The sequence below is a fragment of the Hydra vulgaris genome, chromosome 14 (genome assembly GCF_038396675.1).
Source record: "Hydra vulgaris chromosome 14, alternate assembly HydraT2T_AEP".
Classification (NCBI taxonomy): Eukaryota; Metazoa; Cnidaria; class Hydrozoa; order Anthoathecata; family Hydridae; genus Hydra; species Hydra vulgaris.
In genome coordinates this window covers 18,528,633-18,540,818 of record NC_088933.1, presented here as the reverse complement: position 1 = coordinate 18,540,818, position 12,186 = coordinate 18,528,633, and the positions used below count along the sequence as shown (strand labels likewise).

Genomic DNA, 12,186 nt, shown 5'->3' with positions numbered 1-12,186 from the left:
CCTTTTGACTCTGACTTGTTCTAACAACATGTGACAATAACCCAGAACTTGTATTTTTATTTATTGGACCATTATTATTTATATTTTCTGTCCATGATTTTTTTGCTGATACATTTAAATAACATTTTTCTGCTAAAGCAGATGATTCTGAGGGTTGCTTTGTAACATCAAATTGATTGTTAGAAGAAGTAGTTGAAATTCAATTCTAAAAAATAATTTGAATTAAATAAAACTAATTACAAGAATAATTAATTATTATAAAGTGTACATTATATCACCTTCTGTATTATTTATTTTCATGACAACATTTACTTAAGTGTACTTTCATTCTTGCCACCAGACCCTGCAGTTCTTTTTTGCATATCCTACATCTTGCTTTACATCCCTTGCCACTTTTTGTTTCAAGCTTTTCAAACTGGGTTAGATCTTCTTCCAGACATTTTTTTGTTTTTGTTCAGTATGTTTTAAATATTTTTCTTTCTGCAAAAATATAGCTAGAGTTTTAAACCAATTCAGAGTAATATATTTAGTTTTGACAAACAGTCAAAACTAAAAATATTAAATTATAACAACAATATTTAGAAAAAAACCTTATGCAATCTAAACTTAATACAATAAATATCCATTAAACCCTTATACAATTGCATAGTATACCTTATACCTCCACAAAACTATCCAGTTTTCTGGAGGTATAAAGTTAAAAGAAATGATTTTAGAATCCTGAGTATACTTCTGACCTGTTTGACCACTGCATTATGTACAAAAAACACAGTCAACCAATTTCATATTACTTTAATATATATTAAAAGTTCATCAAAAAGTATTTTATTTAAATCAAAAAAATCTGATTTTTTTGATTTTTTTATAAAAATCGTGATTTTTTTCAACCCTGCCCTGAGGTATTCTACTTGAAATGAATTTCCATTTTGATTTACAACCACCAATGATGACTTATTGAGTTTTTTTTGAAAGGAAGTTTTTAATCCAAGAAAAGATTTTTTCAGATATTCCATAGACTTCAAGTTTTTGTAGCGATTTCATATATTTTATAAAGATCAAATGGTTGTGTTCTACTTGCTCCATTTTTTTTATTTTTATTGATATTGATGTCATGAAAATTGTGCTGTCCAACACAAAAAGTATGCACCAAACATTGTCTCAGTTTTACAATCTGAGAGGAAAAAATTCTGAATGCAAAAATAAACTTTTGCTCACTTTTAAAACGTCATATTAATCATAAAATGCAAAATAACAAAAATAAAATGCGTAAATCAAGAATTTATTTATTTAAAAAAAAAAAAAAAAAATTTAATAAAATAAAATAAATTACTCAATTAGTTGGTATCACTGGTAATGACAAATTTTTTGAATGAGTCTTTAGATGTGTCCTTAGAATCTTCTTTGAATAAGTCTTCTTTAGATGTGTCCTTAGAACCTTTTCTAAAACTGTTTTTGCTTTCTAATAAATTAAACATTTCAGGGTTCATTTTAATATTCTTAGTTTTTGGGTTAGCTCTCAAACTTTCTATAACCTGATATGAATATCTTAGAAGTGAACAAAATATGAATAGACTGAAATACAGATTTATCAAACAGTTTGATAAATCCATATTCGAGTCTTTGTAACGTTTTCTTTGTAAATTGTTTCCTATACTGCCTAATACATTGTGTTTATTTCAAGCTTCTTGAGCCGCTTCCAAATATCCAATAGGAAGAATGAAGTTTCCATAATTTCTCTGCTTTTCTTTACTCTTCAAGTAAATTGGGATCTATACATGTATGAGTAGATTTAGAATTTATCCAAATTAATTTTCAAATAAAAGAATGATTTCTAAATGCTTAATTGATTCCAAGTAAACTTCTGATACCTTAGCCAACTTCGCAGCATTCCTGAACATTTAAGAGCAGAATTTCCATTTTTTTATTACCAGGTTGCAGTTTGAGTACTTCAAATAAAAGATCCAATTTGCCTCTAAACTCATCCTGGATTTCTTTCTTTTTTCTCTCTATTCTTTCTCTATTTTTATTTCCTCTTGCTTTCCAAGTTTTAACTTCTAAGTTATAAAAAATGTGAAAAATATATTCTAAAATTCTAATCCAGGCATGAAGAGGTAATAATCCAAAAGAAAAGATATTCTTTGGTTACTTCTTTTCTTGTTAAAATCTTTATGTTATTCATTTCTGAAGGTTTTGCCCCACATTATTAGCAACATTGTGTAAAAGAAAGCGATGACAGTGCTTTGCAAACTTTTTTGTCTATTATTCAAAGTATCAAAGTTTGTATTATTTGTATATCAACTCTTTAACTCTGTAGTATGAAGAATATGGCTTGCAATTTGAGCTTGCTCGTGAATTCGTTGGTACTGTTGAGTGCAGAGATTAGCGTCTATTAGTCCAAATAATTTTCCACTAATTTTAATTGTGTCTTTTTCAAAGTTTCAGAGATTTGAAATTCAGAGAGAGAATTGAAATTTCTTTAGCAATTAAAGCTTCATTGGCGTGGTCATACTTAGCTCTTGACTATTTGACTCCAGGAAATATTGCACCTTTCTGTATTTCTGAATTTTAAAACCACAAGCGCTGAAGTTTTTGGTCAGCATGCCAGATCTGATTTTTGTGATAATTTGTTGAGATGTATTTGGCACACTTTTAAATATAGGATCACTTAATTCTAAACTAAGTTTTTACTTATCCAAGTAGAATAGGTATTCATGAAACGCTGTCGATTCCTTCTTGTTTTTGTCTATTTTGTTTTCAAATGTTTGATAAAAACATGTAATTTTAATTTTTAAACACTTTAAAGCAGCATCAGACATTAGAAAATTCTCTGGAAAAATATCAATACTACTAGAAATTATCTTGAGGTGCCCCAAGACCTTTGAAAATTTAATGGGTCCCTAATATTAAAAAGTATTTTTCAAATGTCATGTTGGGTCTTAAATGACAAGAAATTATATAAAAATTCAAAAATAGTAATCATTTTATAATAAACAAAAAAAAACAAAATTATTTGGAAAAAAACTTGCAAAAATGCACATTTTTTATTTTTAGTTAAAAGATCTCATCTTTTATGCAGAAAATCAAAAGTAATAATTTTTTTTGTAAAATGATTAATATTTTTGAAATTTTTATATAATTCTCTAACACTTGACTCCTTAAAAAACAGCTTAAAGCTTTTTTTTAAGCAACTTATTTCCTTCCAAATGATGCTGCCTTTGGTAGGATCATCTTTTGGTATTTTGGTAGGATATTCTGTAGATGTTTATTGAAGAGAGCTAGTATTTATTTGTAATTGCTTAGTGATTAGTGTTAGTTAAGCACAGATTTTTGTATATAGATGATTACAAATTTGAAACCAATTGCACTAAACATTTTCATCTGTTCATTAAAAGTAACAAAAACTAGTAATAAAAGTATCGGTCAATGATTTTTTATCAATACTTACTGGTGAATTGAATTAGCTAAATAATTTGTTTACATAGGTTAATGTTTTTGTTTTGATTTTTGATGCAAGAATAGAGTTTCATATTAACATAGATGAGTCTGTTTTAGGTTTTAGTGCTAGGGAATAAAAGAGATTTACCTAATGCTTACACAGATAAAGAACTTATAGATAAATTGTAAGTTTTTCAATTTTTTTATTATTATTTTTTTTTTTTTTACATTGCTGTTTTTATTTGTTGTTATTGATTTTTTTTTGTTAAGAAACTTGGGTTCAATCCAGGATCGTGAAATATGTTGTTACTCAATATCATGCAAAGAAAAAGATAACATTGGTAACAATAATTTTTGATCTGTAGTTAACATGTACATCTTATGTTTACATTGAATTGTATTACATAAGTGTCAAAATTTTGTGAAAGAATTACGCTTTTTTTATTGATATAAAATGATGTAATATGTAAAACTTTCAAAATGTTATTTAGACAGTGTTTAAAATTTATTTCAAGATATTCTTATTTGAAAAGTTTAAATATTTTAAACAACTCAAGAGTTGATTTTAATGTTATATGTTTTTTTGTATGTTTGTTAAGAATTAAGAATTGGATTTTGATTTTTTAAATGCAGACTTTATTTCAGGGACTTTTTTAGGCAAAAAAATATTTCAAACATGCAGATAATTTCAGTATGACATCATCAATGATCACGCACTACAAACATGCTCTAAGACCTTGCAACAAATCTGCAGAATTTTCTTTTGTTGTTGTTTATCTTCAGAAAACTATATAAAAAACAGGTTTTTTAATCTGGGGAAAAATCACATATTTTAGGAGATTGCCCAGTGATTTTGTTGTCCAAGATTGGTAAATAAAAGCCTTGTGGCATACTCAAATTTCTAGTATTTTAATACTGGTGTCAAAAGAGGATAACTAGCAAAAAGTTTAAGTAATTGGAGCTAATCTAATATATAAACAATACAAAAATTCTTGACCACTGCCAATGTCCAAGAACTTCATTTACTAAGACCATAAAATTTTTTTTTAAGTTCCATCATAATTAAGATCAAAATTTATCAATAGATTTCAAATTTCAACAAAAAAATCTCATTTCGTTTAAAATTTATGGCCATGTAAAGTTTATATTTCCTCTCATTTACCCCCTGAAATATTTTTAAATGGTTGTATCATTTAAATGAGAATTTTTTTTGGACCAAATTTGACATCTGCTGATGAATTTCAATCTAGTTTAATATAACATGAACAAAAAATTGAAAATTCTTTAGGTACCATACCCTAGGGTAAAGATATTAGGGTTCAATAGGGTTTGCTACTTGATTACTTTATCACCATAAAAAATTTTTTTTGATGCATGTGGTTAGATTATTATTTATATTTTGCATGTCATATATCATCATATCATATATCAAAAAAATTATATTTTGTTCATATTTTTTTTTTTTTTTTGTTATTTCACCTCCCCAAGGCCCAGAAGGCCACTACAGATGAGGAGGCTACTTAATTGTGGTTATAACCCTCTCTCAACTCTATAACTCCAAAACACGAACCTTGACGAACAAGGCCGCTGCGCGGAGAAACAAGTTGAGCGCGGTACTTCCAGGGACATGGTGGGGATCGAACTCGGAACCTCTCGCTTATGAAGCGAGCGCTCTACCACTACACCACTACCGCATATGAGGTTAATATGAGGTTAATATTGCATTTTTTATAAGCTACCTGCAAATTGAAAGCTACTTTAAAAGTGTTTGCAGTTGTAAGTAACAACTGTGTTTTTTAGCGCTTCAATATAGTTTAGACTGTGCTCTCTAACTATTTTCATTTACCAAACTGGTTAAAATCTAGATGAATATATTTAAGAGCTTGTTCGGTCCAGTAACATAAACCCACAGAATATAAAATGTACAAAATAAATTCTAGTCTGTTTAATGAATAGTTTTCATAATTTATGCAAGTTTTACAATTTAACTGTTGTAATACTGTGATAATAAGTATTTAACTGCTGTTTACTAATACTATCAGTATGATAAATAAATTTTGTGGCAAAATTTATTTATCATACTGATGACTCCACCTTTCATGTTGATGAATTCGATAATATGTTGCTTAACTTTGTGTACATTCAAAGAAATTGTAGCCTCTAGATTTCTATAGCTAATAGAGAACTGCTCTATATCTTTGACATAAGTAGAGTCTGATGATTTTCCAAAACAATCATGGGCTTTTTTTTCAAAATCTTTAAGTGCCTTAAATGTAATTGATAGCAGGACCTCCAATACTTCACTCCTTAAAAAACAGCTCAAAGCTGTCTATGTTTTTAAGCAACTTATTTCCTTCCAAATGACGCTGCCCTTGGTCTACCAAGTATTATTAGTAGTGGCCTACTAAGTATTATATTCTGCAGATGTTTATGGTAGATAGATTTCAGTTATTTTTGTTCCCTGTTAATAAAGATGGTTGAACAAAATTTGCTTACTTTTTTGCATTTTTTAATTTTGCACCATCAGACTGTTGTTCGTACAATCTGCTCAAAGATTCTAAAGAATAATGATCAGCTTCTTTAAAGATGAGGTCATTCAAAACAGACAAGGGTGCTTTGATTTTGCTGTTTGTTTTCCAACCAATTTAAACAAAACCTTTAGGTCTTCAGATACTGTGTAAATTAAGGAATTTTTAATTTATAACAAATTATAAGCAGATTATGGTATTTTTCATTCAATAAAGGCAAAATAGCCAGTTTAATTTTGTGTAAACTTAAATCTTTGAAATCTTAATGCATATCCGTCAGACTTTCTCAACTTATTTGGTATTTTATTATTTTCTAACTCTTGTTTTAGGTTAATTGATAACTTAAGGAATCCCTGCCATCCATCTACATCTAATTTGATATCAAGTTGAAAATTAAAATTAGGGTGTCTGAAAAACAGTGGTTTTTGAAAAACAGCTGTTTTACTGTTTTTTAAATTTAATAATTGTTTCATTTATAAATGAGTACTCGTAGGTGCTTAATACACAGGAGGAGACGTTTATTAATTTTCAGAAATTTTTCCCACAAACTAAATCTGCCCTAAATGTTTCTTCAGTTGCAATCTCTTTTTCAATTGTTATAACATGATTGGTATTATGTTCCAGCGAGTTTTTACATCAAGATGAAGTTCAATTTCTTTTTCAAGTAGAGCCTTGACTTTTGATTGAAAAATTTGATTTAGAATACCTGATAGTTAGATGGATTTTATCAACTTGAATGAGTTCTTAAGCCTTTGTTAGAGGGGAGTTTAAATACTTCAAATTTACCCATCATTAAAAACAAACATTCTTTTTTTTTTTAATTTGAAACCAAGGAGTATATGATAGTCCTTGTTTGAAACTTTTATCTGAAAATATTTGAATCAAAAAATTTGAGCATTTTCAGGTTTGAATGAATCTTTATGCTCTCATTTAATTTAAACTCATTATATTATAATGAGTTTTAACAGCATAAAGATATCTTAATATTAAAATAGAACTTACTCGTTACGGCGAACATATCAAAAAAATTTATTTTTGTAGTTTTAACTTTAAGAAAATTGAAAAACAGTAAAAGCAGTCATTTAAAAAACAGCTGTTTTTGATTTTTCTTAAAAAAACACAGCTGTTTTACTGTTACTTTTAATCAGTGTTCAGAAACCCTTATATCAACATCATTTGTTTTTTAATTTCTGTGATGAAGCACCATTGCTACAAGCTCTTCAACATCATTACAATACATCATAGATTGCTACAAGCTCTTCAATGTCATTACAATACATCATAGAAGAATTTTTTTTCTACTAATTATACATACACAAAAATAAAAAAATTAATGATATAAATTTTCTAATCAGCTTGTTGTTCTTGTAAGTAATATTGAAACCACTTTTCCATCCTCCTTTACTCCACAGAATGTCTGCAATTTTTATCATATTGCAATTACTTAGAATTTATGACAAAATTATTTAAAAAATTGGTTTAAACTTATTAAAAAATTTTCTTCCTTTGATAACTCTGGTATTCAGGTCTAAATTTCTAGTGTAATAACTAGAGTTACCATAATAACATAATTAAATTTTACCATAGTTACATAATTAAATTTTAACTAAAGTACATTAAATATAAATATGTATATTTTACCTTCATAACATGGCAAGTGAATAACGAGCAAGCTTTTTTCTACAAAATAACCAGCAAGCTTTTTTTACATTTTGAGTAAAGCATGGTAAGGTCTGAGTTATTAGCTGACAATATTTTCACAATATTTAATAATTCAAAGAATAGTTAATCAACGTGTTCTTTTGCATAATTAGACATTTTAAATGAATGCTTCATATAAAATCTTCTGATATATATTTATAATATTGGCATGATATATCGGCCCCATTAATTAAATTTCAATGTTATGACCGATAACATGCTTTCAGTTCATATGTCAATGCTTGTGAGGAGTTGCAATTTCAGTTTTGAAACTTGAAATACATGCACGTGGGTATGATATTTTAATAATTTTTAAATTTGAGGTGTTCGAAACAATCCTTTAATTCCTAACTACCCCCAAAATAGGGTATGGTCCCTGAAAAAAAAAATTCGATTTTTTGTTTTTGTTATATTAAACTAAATCAAAATTCATTGATAAAATCTTAAACGAAAGGAGATTTTATGATGAAATTCGAAATCCATCGATGAATTTTGATCTAAATCATAATAGACATAAAAAAAGCTATGAACTTAGAGGACGTAGTTCTAAGAAAGAGGCTCTTAGTTACTTTAGCTTGAACAATAAATTTACTTGACACTCGCCTAAAATACGTGATTTCTCCCCAAGCCCCGATGATTTTTTTTTTTACATTTTTGGAATGAGAAAGAGTTTTCTAATAATAAAAATTAAACGTGTTGCAAGGTCTTAGAGCGTGTTCCTATGCACCGTGTGATGCTGAATCAAATTTTTTTTTAAATGTTATGATTATGTGATGTTAATGATTGTTTATATATTGCTCCTGCCCTAATCTAGTTTTATCAAATTCGTAGACAGTTCTTCGGCGGTTACTAATTTGGAATGATGACAATGTAAAAAATACTACCCCCTAAATTAAAGGGACTTAATTTTATTTCAAACATTAAAAAAATCTAATTTTGGACTATTGATTTACGAAAATTTATCTCAGGCAAAATTATTTTTTTTAATTTTTAAATTGATTAGAATTTGAAAGCATTTTCAAATGTACTTGCAAAGTCAATATAATGCATTCGAAAAAAAGATTTGTTTCGTCAATCAATTTTTAACTAAAGTTATCTTTTTTTTAAATTACAAATGTTTTATAAATAATTCCTTATAGTTATTGTAACTAAATATTAATCCAAATAAAGTTACAAAGACTGAAATAAGTCTAAAATATTTTTGTTCTTACGGAAACACATTAGACGCAATACAGTTATATAGATTTCTCTGTTTAATAGTTTTGCTTGTTTCAACATTATTCTTTATTTTTTGCAGATATTACGTTACAATGGCTCATTCAACACTCAAAATCGAAAAGTTAATTTTGTATAAAATTTGAATCTTGTTTTGTGCAATTTTTTTTATATATTATAAATTATGTGATTAGTCATAAAACGTTACCTTTCTTTCTTAATTTTTATTCACTTGCTAAATTGAAAAATTTCAAATCACCAATGCAATCAATTATTCTTTGTATATTTTTAAAAAATTTTATGTTAATTTTGTTAAAATGCGTGTTGAAAGTTAAATCTCAATAAGAAATATATTTGTTATGTAATGCATAGATTTTATTTTTTGTATTCCATCGAACGTAGTGAAAAGAGTTGAATAAAAGTTGAAAACTACAGTAAAAACGAAGTTTCATTGTTTAATAATTAAAACATGTCTTTGAGATGAAGAGACTTTCTTTTTTTTCAAAGCGAACGGTTATTTCTTAGCGTTGTGATAAGTTTACAATAAGACTTAACACAATTCGTGGTTTTTAGATATTCGAATATCCGAATAGCAATTTTAATTCGAATTATTAAAGTAATTCAAACGGCAATAAACATGAAATTAAAATAACGGGTCCGCCATCTAACTTTTTTTTTTTCAACTAGTGCTTATTTCGTGAATGGTAACACTTAGCTCATGTCTGATTTGACAGATAATTAGTTTTATCCTTCCGCTGAACGAATATGGTTGTGTAAACGCTTGAACAACGCTGGGAAATATTGCGACATTACTTTGAAAATCATGGTAATGTTGCAGAATGTGTGCGAAAATTGCGTACGGATTTTGGAAGAAGAGAAGCACCGTCAGCTTCGTATGTTCGTTATCTTGTGAAAAAAGTGAAAGAAGCTGGCATCCTCATCGATAAACCAAAGCGTGAAAAGCCAAAAACAGTGCGTATACCCGAGAATATTGCTGCTGTGGCAGAAAGTGTGCGTGAAGCGCCATCAATATCAATTCACAGTCGTTTTCAACAATTGAACATTTTGGAGACATCATTGAGACGAATTTTGCATAAAGATCTTGGTATGACGCCATACAAAGTCCAATTGGTTCAGGAGTTGAAGCCAACTGACCAGTGCGTTTTCGCCTCGCTAAGTGGGCCCGCGATCGACTTACAGAAGATGCCGATTTTGCCAAAAAAATGAACTTATATTTGACGATATTCAATCTTTGTTAAATGATAATAACGATGTTATTGTTTTCCAGCTTAATAAAAAAAGTTTACACATACAATCAAAAATGTACAAACTTGGTGTTACATTATTTATTTTAGTAATTTTCAATGATTATTCATTTGTAGCTAACCATAATGGTACAACTTGTAATATTTCATCTTTAGCTGTAAACAAATTAAAGTTAATAAAAACAAAATCAGCTTTATTTGAAGCAGTTAGATTTTTAAAAAATAAAGAAAGTTTGCTTCAGTCAAATATTCTATTCGAACACCTTAATGTTGGTGAAGTATATAAAACTTCACCAATATTAACTTAAAAGTTAATGTTGGTGAAGTTTTATATACTTCAGATATTATATGTAGAGCATATGAGTATTTTGCTATGCGACGAAGTTTATATGATTGTGTATTGACTACAAGTTGCCAAGTATAAGGACTTTAACACGATTGACTTCAAAAATAAGCTCAATGGAGGACCTAAGTTTCATAAATAGTATTTTTATGAATTTAAATCCATTAAAAAGAACTTCCATACTACTAATTGATGAGGTCTATGTCAAAGCTTCATTACTTTACCAAAGAGGTGCTTTGTTTGGTCAAGCAGTAAACTACTCTGAAAAGTTAGCTAAAACAGTTTTATCATTTATGATTAAATGTCTTTTTGGAGGTCCAGAATTTATATGTAGAGCTCAACCTGTTGCGAATCTTTCCTCTGAATTTCAGTTTGCTCATTGTCAACAAATTGTTGATACGATAAATAATATTGAAAATAGTAAGAAAATGGTAATAATTACTGATGGTAACCGTGTAAATCAAAGATTTTTTGAAATGTTTAAAACAGTTAATAGTAAACCATGGTAAACAACATCAGGTATATATTTTTTGTATGATTTGGTGCATCTCTTAAAATCTATACAAAACAATTGGTTGACAGAAAAGACTGGCGAACTTCAATTTTTGAACAATAAAGAACTGGCTTTGGCTAAGTGGAGTGATTTAGAAACTTTATATAAAACTGAATGCAATAGTCTTTTTAAACTCTCTAAACTTACAGCTAAATCAGTTTATCCAAAACCAATAGAGAGACAATCTGTAAAGTTTTGTTTGTCTGTTTTTTGCGAAGAAACAGTAGCTGCATTATGAACGCATCCAGAGATTGAAAATAAAACATTTGAAGGTACTGCTGTATTTATTGAAAAAAAATTTTTTTTTGAATGTTGGTAATGTCAAAGCACCTGGTGCTGGCATTCGGTTTAGAAATGAATTATGCGGAGAAATCCACTCAGTTGGTGATCAACAGTTACAACTGCTACGAGATTTTGCTAAACTGTCAAATTTTATGAAGCCTACAGGTAAGCGTGTAAAACAGCTTACGCTAGATACTAGCAATGCAATAGCACATTCATGTTATGGATTTATTGATCTCGTAGAAACTTTGTTGAGTAATGGAGCAAAGTATGTCTTATTAGGTTGGTTTTCAACAGATCCACTTGAAAAAGCTTTTTCTAAGCTTTGACAGGGATCTGGAGGTACTTACTTTATAAACGCTAAATCTGTAATTGAAAAAATTAATATTCAACATACTAAATTGATATTACAACTTGACATTCCTGTTGATGGTATCGATGGTCATACTTGTGATATATGTTTTAGAGATATTTCTACTGATGAAAAAGAACTTCTGGATAATATACATGATCTTGAAAGCTCAGTTAATAAATCTACATTAGTGGCTATAGTTTACATAGCTGGCTATGTGCAAAAAAGCGAAATAAAAATTTATGATGATTCTACCAATTATTATTATAAATATGGAAGTTATTTGTATAGCCTAAACAGAGGCGGACTTGAAATTCCTTCTGATACTCTTGTCTAATGGTCAATTTTTTTTTTTAAGGTGCTACTGACCCTTTATGCGGAACATTTTGTGTTACTCTGTTTCAGTTCATTGCTGCTAAATATAAATTTAAAATCACAAAAAAACAATGCAGAGTATATTCTAATATTCTGCTAAAGAATTACTCACTAATTACCACTCCCAAAATACTAAA

At 28.4% G+C, this 12,186-nt stretch overlaps 1 protein-coding gene across 1 annotated transcript in view; it reads left to right on the top strand.

Moving 5' to 3' along the window:
* The window catches only part of LOC100213960 (ADP-ribosylation factor-like protein 8B-A), a 36,278-nt gene extending 27,034 nt beyond the window's left edge, over nucleotides 1–9,244 (top strand). Inside the window, exons 5-7 of the mRNA XM_065818575.1 lie at nucleotides 3,553–3,620; nucleotides 3,706–3,776; nucleotides 8,962–9,244. Of these exons, the coding sequence (XP_065674647.1) occupies nucleotides 3,553–3,620; nucleotides 3,706–3,776; nucleotides 8,962–9,008 (186 nt within the window). The 3' untranslated portion in view covers nucleotides 9,009–9,244. The remainder of the gene's footprint in view (nucleotides 1–3,552; nucleotides 3,621–3,705; nucleotides 3,777–8,961) is intronic.
* Nucleotides 9,245–12,186: the final 2,942 nt, after the last annotated feature.